This window comes from Oncorhynchus tshawytscha, linkage group LG16, assembly GCF_018296145.1.
Source record: "Oncorhynchus tshawytscha isolate Ot180627B linkage group LG16, Otsh_v2.0, whole genome shotgun sequence".
NCBI classification, from domain to species: domain Eukaryota; kingdom Metazoa; phylum Chordata; class Actinopteri; order Salmoniformes; family Salmonidae; genus Oncorhynchus; species Oncorhynchus tshawytscha.
Genome location: NC_056444.1, coordinates 6,405,731 through 6,423,230, shown reverse-complemented (window position 1 = coordinate 6,423,230; position 17,500 = coordinate 6,405,731). Strand labels below are relative to the sequence as shown.

The 17,500-nt window shown below is 44.4% G+C and overlaps 1 protein-coding gene across 1 annotated transcript in view; it reads left to right on the top strand.

Moving 5' to 3' along the window:
* Positions 1-17,500, top strand: part of LOC112242105 (uncharacterized protein C8orf34 homolog) — a 163,851-nt gene that overhangs the window by 131,208 nt on the left and 15,143 nt on the right. The window contains exons 13-14 of the mRNA XM_042298624.1: positions 6,249-6,817; positions 15,518-15,614. Coding sequence (XP_042154558.1) covers positions 6,249-6,817; positions 15,518-15,614 — 666 coding nt within the window. The remainder of the gene's footprint in view (positions 1-6,248; positions 6,818-15,517; positions 15,615-17,500) is intronic.

Sequence of the window (17,500 nt, the reverse complement as noted above, 5' to 3'; positions counted from 1 at the left end):
CATTTTGCAGGGCTCTGGCAGTGCTCCTCCTGCTCCTCCTTGCACAAAGGTGGAGGTAGCAGTCCTGCTGCTGGGTTGTTGCCCTCCTACGGCCTCCTCCACGTCTCCTGATGTACTTGCCTGTCTCCTGGTAGCGCCTGCATGCTCTGGACACTACGCTGACAGACACGGCAAACCTTCTTGCCACATCTCGCATTGATGTGCCATCCTGGATGAGCTGCACTACCTGAGCCACTGGTGTGGGTTGTAGACTCCATCTCATGCTACCACTAGAGTGAAAGCACCGCCAGCATTCAAAAGTGACCAAAACATCAGCCAGGAAGCATAGGAACTGAGAGGTGGTCTGTGGTCCCACCTGCAGAACCACTCCTTTATTGGGGGTGTCTTGCTAATTGCCTATAATTTCCACCTGTTGTCTATTCCATTTGCACAACAGCATGTGACAATTATTGTCAATCAGTGTTGCTTCCTAAGTGGACAGTTTGATTTCACAGAAGTGTGATTGACTTGGAGTTACATTGTGTTGTTTAAGTGTTCCCTTTATTTTTTTGAGCAGTGTACTTGCGTACTGTTGTTTGTACAGATGAACGTGGTACCTTCAGGCATTTGGAAATTGCTCCCAAGGATGAACCAGACTTGTGGAGGTCTACAAATTTTTTTCTGAGGTCTTGGCTGATTTCTTTTCCTGTTCCCATGATGTCAAACAAAGAGGCACTGAGTTTGAAGGTAGGCCTTGAAATACATCCACAGGTACACCTCCAATTGGCTCAAATGTTACCAATTAGCCTATCAGAAGCTTCTAAATCCATGACGTACTTTTCTGGAATTTTCCAAGCTGTTTAAAGGCGCAGTCAACTTAGTGTATGTAAACTTCTGACCCACTGGAATTGTGATACAGTAAATTGTAAGTGAAATAATGTGTCTGTAAACAATTGTTGGAAAAATGACTTGTGTCATGCACAAAGTAAATGTCCTAACCGAATTGCCAAAACTATAGTTTGTTAAGAAGAAATGTGTGGAGTGGTTGAAAAACGAGTTTTAATGACTCCAACCAAAGTGTATGTAAACTTCCGACTTCAATGTATATTCTCATTCAAACATACATTTATGATCCATCCCAAATGGCACCCTATTCCATGTATAGTCAAAAGTACTACACAACAAATCTTAAATGCTGTTTGTTTTTTTGGAGAAGGCTGTTTACTCATAAATGGTGGAAGTCGAGGTTTTTATCAAATACATGCTTCCGCTACAAGGTATTTATTAAATGTCACACGTACACGGTTCCCTGAATATACTTGGGATGCTTCCCAAATGGCACCCTTCTCTTTATGTAGTACACTACTTTTGACCGGCGCCTATCGAGCACAAACCCTTTGTGGTGAGTCATTTCAGAAAATATCCCTCTTTGTATCGCCGGAAAACCCAACATTGTCAAAATCTGAAAAAGATAAAATGAGGGGGAGGAGAAGAGAGACGAGGAGAGGAGAGATGAGGAGAGGAGAGAAAAAGGAGAAGAGAGACGAGGAGAAGAGAGACGAGGAGAAGAGACGAGGAGAGGAGAGACGAGGAGAAGAGAGACGAGGAGAGGAGAGACGAGGAGAAGATAGAGGAGAAGATAGATGAGGAGAGGAGAGACGAGGAGAGATGAGGAGAAGAGAGACGAGGAGAGGAGAGATGAGGAGAAGAGAGACGAGGAGAAGAGAGACGAGGAGAAGAGAGACGAGGAGAAGAGAGACAAGGAGAGATGAGGAGAGGAGAGAAAAAGGAGAGGAGAGGAGAGACGAGGAGAGGAGAGACGAGGACAAGAGAGACGAGGACAAGAGAGACGAGGAGAGGAGAGACGAGGAGAGGAGAGACGAGGAGAGGAGAGACAAGGAGAGGAGAGGAGAGTAGAGACGAGGAGAGGAGAGACGAGAGGAGAGAAGAGAGGCGAGGAGAAGCGAGAGAAGATGAGAAGAGAGACGAGGAGAGGAGAGAAAAAGGAGAGGAGAGGAGAGACGAGGAGAGGAGAGACGAGGAGAGGAGAGACGAGGAGAAGAGAGACGAGGAGAAGAGAGATGAGGAGAGACGAGGAGAGGAGAGAAAAAGGAGAAGAGAGACGAGGAGAGGAGAGACGAGGAGAGGAGAGAAAAGGGAGAAGAGAGACGAGGAGAGGAGAGACGAGGAGAGGAGAGAAAATGAGAAGAGAGACGAGGAGAGGAGAGACGAGGAGAGGAGAGACGAGGAGAGGAGAGACGAGGAGAAGAGACGAGGAGAGGAGAGACGAGGAGAAGAGAGACGAGGAGAAGAGAGACGAGGAGCGGAGAGGAGAGACGAGGAGAAGAGAGGAGAGACGAGGAGAAGAGAGATGAGGAGAGGAGAGACGAGGCGAGGAGAAGAGAGGAGAGACGAGGAGAAGAGAGACGAGGAGAGGAGAGACGAGGAGAGGAGAGAAAAAAGGAGAAGAGAGACGAGGAGAGGAGAGGAGAGACGAGGAGAGGAGAGAAAAAGGAGAAGAGAGACGAGGAGAGGAGAGACGAGAAGAGAGACGAGAAGAGAGAGAGAGAAGAGAGACGAGGAGAAGAGAGACGAGGAGAAGAGAGACGAGGAGAGACGAGGAGAAGAGAGAGGAGAGGAGAGGAGAGACGAGGAGAGGAGAGAAAAAGGAGAAGAGAGACGAGGAGAGGAGAGGAGAGACGAGGAGAGGAGAGAAAAGGAGAAGAGAGACGAGGAGAGGAGAGACGAGGAGAGGAGAGACGAGAAGAGAGACGAGGAGAAGAGAGACGAGGAGAAGAGAGACGAGGAGAAGAGAGACGAGGAGAAGAGAGACGAGGAGAAGAGAGAAGGGAGACGAGGAGATGAGATGAGGAGAAGAGAGAAGAGAGGCGAGGAGAAGAGAGACAAGGAGAGGAGAGAAGGGAGGCGAGGAGACGAGGAGACGAGGAGAAGAGAGGCGAGGAGAAGAGAGGCGAGGAGAGACGAATAGATGAGGAGATGGGGCTACTCCCAGATTTTCTCCTTGGCAGTCGCATCCCCTCCTCACAAAGAAAACTGTTTTCGTAACTACCAATAAAGCAAAGAATTATATTTGTTCAGAATGTCTGGCAGAACACTTCAATGTATCCTCAATGCTATTCCCTCTGTAGTACACTACTTCTGACCAGAGCCTATGTGTGCACTACATAGACAATAGGGCACCATTTAGGACGTAACCTTAGTACTATGTAGGCGATGTTTTTAATGTCATTCTGGAATTTGATTTGACAGAGTCAATAAATATTGTTTTTTATGACCAGTAAAAAAGGTTTGAAGACAAACCATAATGAAAAAAGGAAAATGCAGCAGTCCCACAACCCTGTTATGAAGCCTGTGATCGCTGATGGTGTCTGATATGAAGCCTGTGATCTATGATGGTGTCTGATATGAAGCCTGCGATCGCTGATGGTGTATGATATGAAGCCTGCGATCTCTGATTGTGTCTGATATGAAGCCTGCGATCTCTGATGGTGTCTGATATGAAGCCTGTGATCGCTGATGGTGTCTGATATGAAGCCTGCGATCGCTGATGGTGTCTGATATGAAGCCTGCGATCTCTGACGGTGTCTGATATGAAGCCTGCGATCTCTGACGGTGTCTGATATGAAGCCTGTGATCGCTGATGGTGTCTGATATGAAGCCTGCGATCGCTGATGGTGTCTGATATGAAGCCTGCGATCTCTGATGGTGTCTGATATGAAGCCTGTGATCTCTGATGGTGTCTGATATGAAGCCTGCGATCGCTGACGATGTCTGATATGAAGCCTGCGATCTCTGGCGGTGTCTGATATGAAGCCTGTGATCTCTGATGGTGTCTGATATGAAGCCTGTGATCGCTGATGGTGTCTGATATGAAGCCTGCGATCGCTGACGGTGTCTGATATGAAGCCTGCGATCTCTGACGGTGTCTGATATGAAGCCTGTGATCTATGATGGTGTCTGATATGAAGCCTGTGATCTCTGATGGTGTCTGATATGAAGCCTGTGATCGCTGATGGTGTCTGATATGAAGCCTGTGATCTCTGATGGTGTCTGATATGAAGCCTGTGATCGCTGATGGTGTCTGATATGAAGCCTGTGATCGCTGATGGTGTCTGTTATGAAGCCTGTGATCTCTGATGGTGTTGATGTTTGCTAACACCCTATATCTTCAGATATGTAGAGACCACCATGATATTAACATTTGTAGAGACTATCATGATATTAACATTAATAGAGACTACCATGATATTAACATTGGTAGAGACTACCATGATATTAACATTATTAGACGTGTATGTTCATCTGCTGTATGTACAGTGCCTTGCGAAAGTATTCGGCCCCCTTGAACTTTGCGACCTTTTGCCACATTTCAGGCTTCAAACATAAATATAGAAAACTGTATTTTTTTGTGAAGAATCAACAACAAGTGGGACACAATCATGAAGTGGAACGACATTTATTGGATATTTCAAACTTTTTTAACAAATCAAAAACTGAAAAATTGGGCGTGCAAAATTATTCAGCCCCTTTACTTTCAGTGCAGCAAACTCTCTCCAGAAGTTCAGTGAGGATCTCTGAATGATCCAATGTTGACCTAAATGACTAATGATGATAAATACAATCCACCTGTGTGTAATCAAGTCTCCATATAAATGCACCTGCACTGTGATAGTCTCAGAGGTCCGTTAAAAGCGCAGAGAGCATCATGAAGAACAAGGAACACACCAGGCAGGTCCGAGATACTGTTGTGAAGAAGTTTAAAGCCGAATTTGGATACAAAAAGATTTCCCAAGCTTTAAACATCCCAAGGAGCACTGTGCAAGCGATAATATTGAAATGGAAGGAGTATCAGACCACTGCAAATCTACCAAGACCTGGCCGTCCCTCTAAACTTTCCGCTCATACAAGGAGAGACTGATCAGGGATGCAGCCAAGAGGCCCATGATCACTCTGGATGAACTGCAGAGATCTACAACTGAGGTGGGAGTCTCTGTCCATAGGACAACAATCAGTCGTATATTGCACAAATCTGGCCTTTATGGAAGAGTGGCAAGAAGAAAGCCATTTCTTAAAGATGTCCATAAAAAGTGTTGTTTAAAGTTTGCCACAAGCCACCTGGGAGACACACCAAACATGTGGAAGAAGGTGCTCTGGTCAGATGAAACCAAAATTGAACTTTTTATGTTTGGCGTAAAAGCAACACAGCTCATCACCCTGACCACACCATCCCCACTGTCAAACATGGTGGTGGCAGCATCATGGTTTGGGCCTGCTTTTCTTCAGCAGGGACAGGGAAGATGGTTAAAATTGATGGGAAGATGGATGGAGCCAAATACAGGACCATTCTGGAAGAAAACCTGATGGAGTCTGCAAAAGACCTGAGACTGGGATTTTTGTCTTCCAACAAGACAATGATCCAAAACATAAAGCAAAATCTACAATGGAATGGTTAAAAAATAAATATATCCAGGTGTTAGAATGGCCAAGTCAAAGTCCAGACCTGAATCCAATCGAGAATCTGTGGAAAGAACTGAAAACTGCTGTTCACAAATGCTCTCCATCCAACCTCACTGAGCTAGAGCTGTTTTGCAAGGAGGAATGGGAAAAAAATTCAGTCTCTCGATGTGCAAAACTGATAGAGACATACCCCAAGCGACTTACAGCTGTAATCGCAGCAAAAGGTGGCGCTACAAAGTATTAACTTAAGGGGGCTGAATAATTTTGCACGCCCAATTTTTCAGTTTTTGAACTGTTAAAAAAGTTTGAAATATCCAATAAATGTCGTTCCACTTCATGATTGTGTCCCACTTGTTGTTGATTCTTCACAAAAAAATACAGTTTTATATCTTTATGTTTGAAGCCTGAAATGTGGCAAAAGGTCGCAAAGTTCAAGGGGGCCAAATACTTTCGCAAGGCACTGTATGTGAAGGATTGAAAAGGTCACTGATTTGAAACATTGTCTGCTTTTACATAGCTCTCTGGCCCCTGTCTAATGTGTTACCCTGCCAGATATGGTGGTCAGGAACATCTCTGGACCACACTTATAAATCTTGTTTGTTTATCATTCGTTATGGTCGTTCTGTCTTTGTCTCTGTCGCCCTTCAGAGGTGGAGAAGGACCTGGCTAGGTTATAACTTCAGGGAAAACTCTAGAAGGACCTGACTAGGTTATAACTTCAGGGAAAACTCTAGATCCTAATGTCATTATGCATTTATATTCCCAACCTGTTTGTCTCTGTCTCCCTTCAGAGGTGGAGAAGGACCTGGCCAAGCTGGCAGAGCAGGGGAAACTAGCCCAGCGGACTCCCAACAGCCCCCACAGCTCTCTTCTACTCACCCCCTTGTTCCACCCCTCTCTCCCGGCCTCACTCCCCAGTACTCCCTTACCCGGCCAGACTTCACGACCTCAGTCTCCCATCCTCACCCGCTCAGCCAAGCCCAGCTCTATAGGTTATCCCCTGGTCAGTCCTAAACTCAGCCCCCTGCTCACCCGCAAGCCCACCTCCCTCACCATGACCGGCAGCCACCGGACTCATTCCCCCAGCAACCCCGGCAGCAGAATTACGACCCCCAGAACCCCAAGCAGCAGACCGATGACCCCCAACAGCCTGCTGACCTCCAAGTCGGCCATGACCCCAGGGGTCGGTGTTCACGGAGGTCACAGGGGTCATAAGGAGGTGACCTTCAGGAAGTCACGGAGCAGGCCGGTGACCCCCACCAGTCAGCCAACCCGACCCAGGCCCCTGCTCACGCCTCCTGGGCTGAGTACAACAGATAGTCTGGGCAAGGCCTCCAGCCTCAAGGCCTATCTGTCAGAGGTTTGTTCAACATCAGCTGACTGGTATACGAATCATTTTGCATGATAAATAACAACTCATTATGATTTGAAGATCGGTCAGTCAGTCACAATTTACCCACAATGCATCACAGATTTGATTCTGTTGAACACAGCCGCACACTCCAGGGAGATGTTAGCCTTGTTTGTGTTCTTGTTTGTGTTGTGCACATAACACACATAACACACAAACACACACACACATTTGTTTTACTCTCCTTGTGGGGACCAGATTAAATCCTATTACCCCAAACCTAACCCTAAACCTAACCCAAACCCCCACCCCTAATTCTAACCCTAAACCTAACCCTAATTCTAACCCTAATTCTATCCCTAAACCTAACCCTAATTCTATCCCTAAACCTAACCCTAATTCTATCCCTAAACCTAACCCTAATTCTAACCCTAAACGTAACCCTAATTCTAACCCTAAACCTAACCCTAACCCTAATTCTATCCCTAAACCTAACCCTAATTCTAAACCTAACCCTAATTCTAACCCTAAACCTAACCCTAATTCTAACCCTAAACCTAACCCTAATTCTAACCCTAAACCTAACACTGATTCTAACCCTAATTCTAACCCTAAACCTAACCCTAATTCTATCCCTAAACCTAACCCTAATTCTAACCCTAAACCTAACCCTAATTCTATCCCTAAACCTAACCCTGATTCTAACCCTAAACCTAACCCTAATTCTATCCCTAAACCTAACCCTAATTCTAACCCTAATTCTAACCCTAATTCTACCCCTAATTCTAACCCTAATTCTACCCCTAAACCTAACCCTAATTCTAACCCTATTCTAACCCTAATTCTAACCCTAAAATATACTTTTGACTTGTGGGGACTCTTTTATAAGGCTGGGAATTGCCTGGGACCTCACGATACAATATGATCACCATACTCAGGTGCTGATACGATATGTACTGTAACGACCCTGGGTTTATAAGCGCGGATATCGACCTTGCCGCTTGAGCATGCTTTTTGGGCACAGTCGATAGCGCGCAGGACTTCGGGCTAGAAGGTTGAGGGTTCGAGACCTGCTCCCTGCCTGTTTCATTACAGTGTTATGATTCTCAGAATTCTATACGATGTTCCAAACATCAAATCAAATCAAATTTTATTGGTCACATACACATGGTTAGCAGATGTTAATGCGAGTGTAGCGAAACGCTTGTGCTTCTAGTTCAGACAATGGTCTAATATCTAACAAGCAATCGAACAAATTCACGACGACTACCTTATACTCACAAATGTAAAATAATGAAAAATAATATGTGCATATAAATGTATGGATGAGCGATGGCGGCAAATGCAAGATGCAGTAGATGGTATAGAATACAGTACAGTGGGGCAAAAAAGTATTTAGTCAGCCACCAATTGTGCAAGTTCTCCCACTTAAAAATATGAGAGAGGCCTGTAATTTTCATCATAGGTACACTTCAACTATGACAGACAAAATGAGAAAAAAAATCCAGAAAATCACATTGTAGGATTTTTAATGAATTTATTTGCAAATTATGGTGGAAAATAAGTATTTGGTCAATAACAAAAGTTTATCCCAATACTTTGTTATATACCCTTTGTTGGCAATTTCAGAGGTCAAACGTTTTCTGTAAGTCTTCACAAGGTTTTCACTCACTGTTGCTGGTATTTTGGCCCATTCCTCCATGCAGATCTCCTCAAAATCACAGTGGTTGTAGAGGGTGCAACAGGTCAGCGCCTCAGGAGTAAATGTCAGTTGGCTTTTCATTCAGAGTTAGAGACAGCAGGTGCGACATATATATATATATATTTTTTGAGAACAAGCTATAGGATGAACAGTACCGGAGTTTTTGTGCAGGTACAGCCGACTAGCGCTAGCTAACGTTACCTACAGTATAAAAACAATTAGAATAATATTGCGATATGCAACTATCAATTTTCTCCCCATCACTACCCCTTTCTGAGGAATTAATTAACGGCGGGGCAGGAATTTTGCGATTCCTCTGTATTTTTCAGACATTTACTTGTGGTTGACGCATAGTGAGATGATCAAAAACACCAGCGAGCTGAACAGAGCGGAGCAGCCTGATTCTGATTCACAAATGATTGACGCTAGAGCTCAATCAGGGGTGGCAGGTTAGCCTAGTGGTTAGAGCGTTGGACTAGTAACCGGAAGGTTGCAGGTTCAAACCCCCGAGCTGACAAGGTACAAATCTGTTGTTCTGCCCTTGAACAGGCAGTTAACCCACTGTTCCTAGGCTGTCATTGAAAATAAGAATTTGTTCTTAACTGACTTGCCTAGTTTAATAAAGTTTAAAATTTTAAAAAAATGAGAGAGGAGGGAAATAGAGAGAATTTATTTGTATATATATTTTTTATCTTCCCCCACTGTTCGTACTATAACTACTTGTGTTAATGCTAAACACCTAATAATATAACGTGAAATATCTTTACCTTTAGTGCAATGTCTACTGTTATTTTCTAATAGTTTTTAGTTGATGTTGTTAAATGAGTTTATTTCACTTGCTTTGGCAATATAAACATATGTTTCCCTTGCCAATAAAGCCTATTTAAATTGAATTGAAAGAGGGAGAGAGAGAGGGCTGGAGAGAGAGAAAGAGAGAGATAGACAGGGAGAGATCGACAGGGAGAGAGAGCGTCATGCAAGAAAGAGAGAGAGCTAAGTGTCACGCCCTAACCTTAGATATCCTTTTTATGTCTCTATTTTGTTTTGGTCAAGGCGTGAGTTGGGGTGGGCATTCTATGTTTTGTGTTTCTATGATGTTCTATTTCTATGTTTTGGCCTGGTGTGGTTCTCAATCAGGGACAGCTGTCTATCGTTGTCTCTGATTGGGAACCATACTTAGGTAGCCCTTTTCCCCACCTGTGTTTGTGGGAAGTTAACTTTGTTTGATGGCACATGGCCTTAAGCTTCACGGTTTGTTTTGTTTATTGTTTCGTCATTTCGAATAAAAGAGAAAATGTACGCTCAACACGCTGCACCTTGGTCCAGTTCTTTTAACGGCCATGACAGCTAGAGAGAGAGAGAAAGGGGGTAGAGAGGAAATGAAGAAATGTTGGGCCTGGTTATAAAACTGGATGTAGAGGAAAAAGGATAAACAGATCTGATTCTCCCTTCCTCTTCCTGGTGTAGCTCTCCTTCCTCTTCCTGGTGTAACTCTCCTTCCTCTTCCTGATGTAACTCTCCTTCCTCTTCCTGATGTAACTCTCCTTCCTCTTCCTGACGTAACTCTCCTTCCTCTTCCTGATGTAACTCTCCTTCCTCTTCCTGATGTAACTCTCCTTCCTCTTCCTGATGTAACTCTCCTTCCTCTTCCTGATGTAACTCTCCTTCCTCTTCCTGATGTAACTCTCCTTCCTCTTCCTGATGTAACTCTCCTTCCTTGAAACACAGCCTTGTGTCCCAAATAGCACCCTACTCCCCCACATACTGCACTACTGTTGACCAGGGCCCATAGACCACAACAGTTGTGCAATACAGTACAGTATATAGGGAATAGGGTGCACCCTACATAGAGGCTGACTGACTGGCTGACTGTACTGGCTGGCTGGCTGACTGACTGACTGGCTGACTGACTGGCTGGCTGGCTGACTGTACTGGCTGACTGGACTGGTTGGCTGACTGTACTGGCTGACTGTCCTGGCTGGCTGGACTGGCTGACTGACTGGCTGACTGGCTGACTGTACTGGCTGGCTGGCTGACTGTACTGGCTGACTGGACTGGTTGGCTGTCTGTACTGGCTGACTGTACTGACTGACTGTACTGACTGTACTGGCTGACTGTACTGGCTGACTGTACTGGCTGACTGGCTGACTGGCTGACTGTACTGGCTGACTGACTGACTGTACTGGCTGACTGACTGGCTGACTGTACTGGCTGACTGTACTGGCTGACTGTACTGGCTGACTGACTGGCTGACTGTACTGGCTGACTGTACTGGCTGACTGACTGACTGTACTGGCTGACTACTGGCTGACTGTGGCTGACTGACTGGCTGGCTGGCTGACTGTACTGTGGCTGACTGACTGGCTGGCTGGCTGACTGTACTGGCTGACTGGACTGGTTGGCTGACTGTACTGGCTGACTGTCCTGGCTGGCTGGACTGGCTGACTGACTGGCTGACTGGCTGACTGTACTGGCTGGCTGGCTGACTGTACTGGCTGACTGGACTGGTTGGCTGTCTGTACTGGCTGACTGTACTGACTGACTGTACTGACTGTACTGGCTGACTGTACTGACTGACTGTACTGGCTGACTGTACTGGCTGACTGTACTGGCTGACTGGCTGACTGGCTGACTGTACTGGCTGACTGACTGACTGTACTGGCTGACTGACTGGCTGACTGTACTGGCTGACTGTACTGGCTGGCTGACTGTACTGGCTGACTGTACTGGCTGACTGTACTGGCTGACTGACTGACTGTACTGGCTGACTGTACTGGCTGACTGGCTGACTGTACTGGCTGACTGTACTGGCTGACTGGACTGGCTGACTGGACTGGCTGACTGTACTGGCTGTCTGTACTGGCTGACTGGACTGGCTGACTGTACTGGCTGTCTGTACTGGCTGACTGTACTGGCTGACTGTACTGGCTGACTGGACTGGTTGGCTGTCTGTACTGGCTGACTGTACTGGCTGACTGGCTGACTGTACTGGCTGACTGTACTGGCTGACTGGCTGACTGTACTGGCTGACTGGCTGACTGGCTGGCTGACTGTACTGGCTGACTGGCTGACTGGCTGACTGTACTGGCTGACTGACTGACTGACTGTACTGGCTGACTGTACTGGCTGACTGTACTGGCTGACTGGCTGACTGTACTGGCTGGCTGACTGTACTGGCTGACTGTACTGGCTGACTGTACTGGCTGGCTGTACTGGCTGACTGGCTGACTGTACTGGCTGACTGGCTGGCTGTACTGGCTGACTGTACTGGCTGACTGTACTGGCTGGCTGACTGTACTGGCTGACTGTACTGGCTGACTGTACTGGCTGGCTGACTGTACTGGCTGACTGGCTGGCTGTACTGGCTGACTGGCTGGCTGTACTGGCTGGCTGACTGACTGACTGACTGGCCGACTGGCTGGCTGTACTGGCTGGCTGACTGGCTGGCTGGTAAAACTTCATCTTTTAACACTGAAAAACTAGAACACATAGAAACCTTTAGAAGGGAACACGGGGCAATTTATTTATTCAAGTTTGGCCCGGAGGACTGTACTCTGAGGTATACTTGGTTTTTAAGAAAATAAAAACAGCTGTAGAACTAATGGGACTGACATTGGCGTTAGCCAACGCTCAGCGTCTTTGGTTGAGTTCACTGAGGTTTTCTCCCTGTGACAGGCTGCTCCTTCTCCACGGGCCAGTGTACCTTTCCTTGTAATACCATTAGTAGTCTTTAGAGCCTTTAAAAGCTAGAGCGAGAAAGAGAGAGAGAGACACACATTCTCTGTTTTCAACGGCCAAGACTTTCAGAGATCATCAAAAACAAAGGAGGACCAAGGCACTCTGCATATAATGAATTAAATGCCTTTATTTGTATGGCCCTAGGGCAGCTGGGTAGCTAGCTATGCCCCCCACCCCGACGAAGGCCATGCAGCTGAAACGTGTTAAGAGTTTTAAAACCTTCTTTCCAATCAATATGCCATACAAATAAAGGCATTTAAATTCATTATATGAAGTGTCTTTGTCCTCGTTTCTTTATCATGATCAATTCACCCCTTTTTTCCAAAGGGCACCTTCTATCTACCAAAACATTCTGTTGTGTACCTTCTGTCTACCAAAACATTCTGTTGTGTACCTTCTATCTACCAAAACATTCTGTTGTGTACCTTCTATCTACCAAAACATTCTGTTGTGTACCTTCTATCTACCAAAACATTCTGTTGTGTACCTTCTATCTACCAAATCATTCTGTTGTGTACCTTCTGTCTACCAAAACATTCTGTTGTGTACCTTCTATCTACCAACACATTCTGTTGTGTACCTTCTATCTACCAAAACATTCTGTTGTGTACATTCTATCTACCAAAACATTCTGTTGTGTACCTTCTATCTACCAAAACATTCTGTTGTGTACCTTCTGTCTACCAAAACAGTCTGTTGTGTACCTTCTATCTACCAAAACAGTCTGCTGTGTACCTTCTATCTACCAGAACATTATGTTGTGTTCCTTCTATCTACCAAAACATTCTGTTGTGTACCTTCTGTCTACCAAAACATTATGTTGTGTTACTTCTATCTACCAAAACATTCTGTTGTGTACATTCTATCTACCAAAACATTCTGTTGTGTACCTTCTATCTACCAAAACATTCTGTTGTGTACCTTCTGTCTACCAAAACAGTCTGTTGTGTACCTTCTATCTACCAAAACAGTCTGCTGTGTACCTTCTATCTACCAGAACATTATGTTGTGTTCCTTCTATCTACCAAAACATTCTGTTGTGTACCTTCTGTCTACCAAAACATTCTGTTGTGTACCTTCTGTCTACCAAAACATTCTGTTGTGTACCTTCTATCTACCAAAACATTCTGTTGTGTACCTTAGTACATTCTATCTACCAAAACATACTGTTGTGTAACTTCTGTCTACCAAAACATACTGTTGTGTACCTTCTATCTACCAAAACATTCTGTTGTGTACCTTCTATCTACCAAAACATTCTGTTGTGTACCTTCTATCTACCAAAACATTCTGTTGTGTACCTTCTATCTACCAAAACATTCTGTTGTGTACCTTCTATCTACCAAAACATTCTGTTGTGTACCTTCTGTCTACCAAAACATTCTGTTGTGTACCTTCTATCTACCAAAACATTCTGTTGTGTACCTTAGTACCTTCTATCTACCAAAACATTCTGTTGTGTACCTTCTATCTACCAAAACATTCTGTTGTGTACCTTCTATCTACCAAAACATTCTGTTGTGTACCTTCTATCTACCAAAACATTCTGTTGTGTACCTTAGTACCTTCTATCTACCAAAACATTCTGTTGTGTACCTTAGTACCTTCTATCTACCAAAACATTCTGTTGTGTACCTTCTATCTACCAAAACATTCTGTTGTGTACCTTCTATCTACCAAAACATTCTGTTGTGTACCATTCTGTTGTGTAACACACCAGGCAGGTCCGATATACTGTTGTGAAGAAGTTTAAAGCCGGATTTGGATACAAAAAGATTTCCCAAGCTTTAAACATCCGAAGGAGCACTGTGCAAGCGTTCATATTGAAATGGAAGGAGTATCAGACCACTGCAAATCTACCAAGACCTGGCCGTCCCTCTAAACTTTCAGCTCATACAAGGAGAAGACTGATCAGCGATGCAGTCAAGAGGCCCATGATCACTCTGGATGAACTGCAGAGATCTACAGCTGAGGTGGGAGACTCTGTCCATAGGACAACAATCAGTCGTATATTGCACAAATCTGGCCTTTATGGAAGAGTGGCAAGAAGAAAGCCATTTCTTAAAGATGTCCATAAAAAGTGTTGTTTAAAGTTTGCCACAAGCCACCTGGGAGACACACCAAACATGTGGAAGAAGGTGCTCTGGTCAGATGAAACCAAAATTGAACTTTTTATGTTTGGCGTAAAAGCAACACAGCTCATCACCCTGACCACACCATCCCCACTGTCAAACATGGTGGTGGCAGCATCATGGTTTGGGCCTGCTTTTCTTCAGCAGGGACAGGGAAGATGGTTAAAATTGATGGGAAGATGGATGGAGCCAAATACAGGACCATTCTGGAAGAAAACCTGATGGAGTCTGCAAAAGACCTGAGACTGGGATTTTTGTCTTCCAACAAGACAATGATCCAAAACATAAAGCAAAATCTACAATGGAATGGTTAAAAAATAAATATATCCAGGTGTTAGAATGGCCAAGTCAAAGTCCAGACCTGAATCCAATCGAGAATCTGTGGAAAGAACTGAAAACTGCTGTTCAAAAATGCTCTCCATCCAACCTCACTGAGCTCGAGCTGTTTTGCAAGGAGGAATGGGAAAACATTTCAGTCTCTCGATGTGCAAAACTGATAGAGACATACCCCAAGCGACTTACAGCTGTAATCGCAGCAAAAGGTGGCGCTACAAAGTATTAACTTAAGAGGGCTGAATAATTTTGCACGGCCAATTTTTCAGTTTTTTGATTTGTTAAAAAAGTTTGAAATATCCAATAAATGTCGTTCCACTTCATGATTGTGTCCCACTTGTTGTTGATTCTTCACAAAAAAATACAGTTTTATATCTTTATGTTTGAAGCCTGAAATGTGGCAAAAGGTCGCAAAGTTCAAGGGGGCCAAATACTTTCGCAAGGCAGTGTACCTACGTTTGTAAATGAAGCTGCATAACTCCGTATAGTATGGAGCCAACCATCATGATGATTATATTATTCTCTGTAAATATGTATCTCTTTAATTCCAAGCAAGTTTGTGTATAGAGTATACATGCTTGTTATGTCACTACAGCCAGACGTCATCCATAATCAACCTAAAAACTGTACTTCCGTGGATTATCTTTATTAAATAAAATGATTAGTAGATCGTTGTTTTGTTTTTCAAAAATCCTCAAATAAACATTAACATGGCTGTAACCTGCTCCCCTCTCTGTGGCTGACTCTTGTTGTACCTACAAGCAGGAATTAACCCTGTAATGTCTCCTGTCCTCTCCTCTCTAGGATGAGTTCTACAAGCAGCTACAGGCTATCAGACAGCCGTGGCACATTCCCATTGACACAGAGAGTGACATCCTGGAACCACTTGAGCAGGACAAGAGTGAGTGACTGTGGCTGGCCACCTACCTGCCTTACCTTATACAGATGCTTTCTGGGAAAATATTCAGATCCCTTGACTTTTACCACATTTTGTTACGTTACAGCCTTATTTTAAAATGGATTAAATACATTTTAAAAATCTAATCAATCCACACATGATTCTCCATTAATGACAAAGCGGAAACAGGTTTTTAGATTTTTTTTTGCAAATGTATAAAATATTTGAAACAGAAGTACCTTATTCGTATTCAGACCCTTTGCTATGAGACTCGAAATTGAGCTCAGGTGCATCCTGTTTCCATTGATCATCCTTGAGATGTTTCTACAACTTGAATGAGTCCACCTGTGATAAATTCAAATCATTGGACGTGAATTAGAAAGGCACACACCTGTCTATATTAAGGTCCCACAGTTGACGGTGCATGTCAGAGCAAAAACCAAGCCAAGAGGTCAAAGGAATTGTCCATGAGACAGGATTGTGTCAAAGCACAGATCTGGGGAAGGGGACCAAAAAATGTCTGCTGCATTGAAGGTCCCCAAGAACACAATGGCCTCCATCATTCTTAATTGGAAGACGTTTGGAAACACCAAGACTCTTCCTAGAGCTGGCCGTCCAGCCAAACTGAGCAATCAGGGGAGAAGGACCTTGGTCAGGGAGGTGACCAAAAACCCAACAGTCACTCTGTCTACCAAAACCTAATATTATAGAGTTCCTCTGTGGAGATGGGAGAACCTTCCAGAAGGACAGCCATCTCTGCAGCACTCCAACAATCAGGCCTTTATGGTAGAGTGCTCCGCTGGGTGGCGCAGTGATCTAATGCACTGCATCTCAGTGCTAGAGGCGTCACTGCAAACCCTGGTTCGATTCCAGGCTGTATCTCAATCGGCCGTGATTGGGAGTCCCATAACATTGACCCAGCGTCATCCGGGTTTGGCTGGTGTAGGCCGTCATTGTAAATCAGAATTTGTTCTTAACTGACTTGCCTAGTTACATAAAGGTTAAATCAAATGAGAAATAAACTGTGGCCAGACGGAAGACTCTCCTCAGTAAAAGGCACATGAGAGCCCCCTTGGAGTTTGTTAAAAGAGATGATCTGAATAGAAGAATGGGAGAAACTCCCCAAATACAGGTGTGCCAAGCCTGTAGCGTCATACCCAAGAAGACTCGAGGCTGTAATCGCTTCCAAAGGTGCTTCAACAAAGTACTGAGTAAAGGGTCTGAATACTTAAAAACTGATGTTTCAGTTTTTAATTCTTAATACATTTGCAAAAAAAATGTCATTATGAGGTATTGTGTATTATTGATTAGGGGGGAGTAATTAATTTTAGAATTAGGCTGTAGAATTAGGCCGTAGAATTAGGCTGTAGAATTAGGCCGTAGAATTATTCTGTAGAATTAGGCCGTAGAGTTAGGCCGTAGAATTAGGCCGTAGAATTAGGCTGTAGAATTAGGCTGTAGAATTAGGCCGTAGAGTTAGGCTGTAGAGTTAGGCTGTAGAGTTAGGCCGTAGAATTAGGCCGTAGAATTAGGCCGTAGAATTAGGCCGTAGAATTAGGCCGTAGAATTAGGCCGTAGAATTAGGCTGTAGAATTAGGCCGTAGAATTAGGCTGTAGAATTAGGCTATAGAATTAGGCTGTAACCATTATGGGGTATTGTGTATTATTGGTTGGGGGGGAGCAATTAACACAATGTGGGAAAAGTCCAGGCGTCTGAATACTTCTCTCCCTCTCTTTCTCTGCTCTTTCTCTCTTTTTGTCTCTGTCTATTTCACTTACCTTCCTCTCTCCATCTTTATCCTATATTGGCCGGTTCTTTCTTGTTGTCTTCTCTGTCCCGTACTGACTTACAGGTGAAATCAACTTTCCTCAGCGGGTAAAACTTTCTC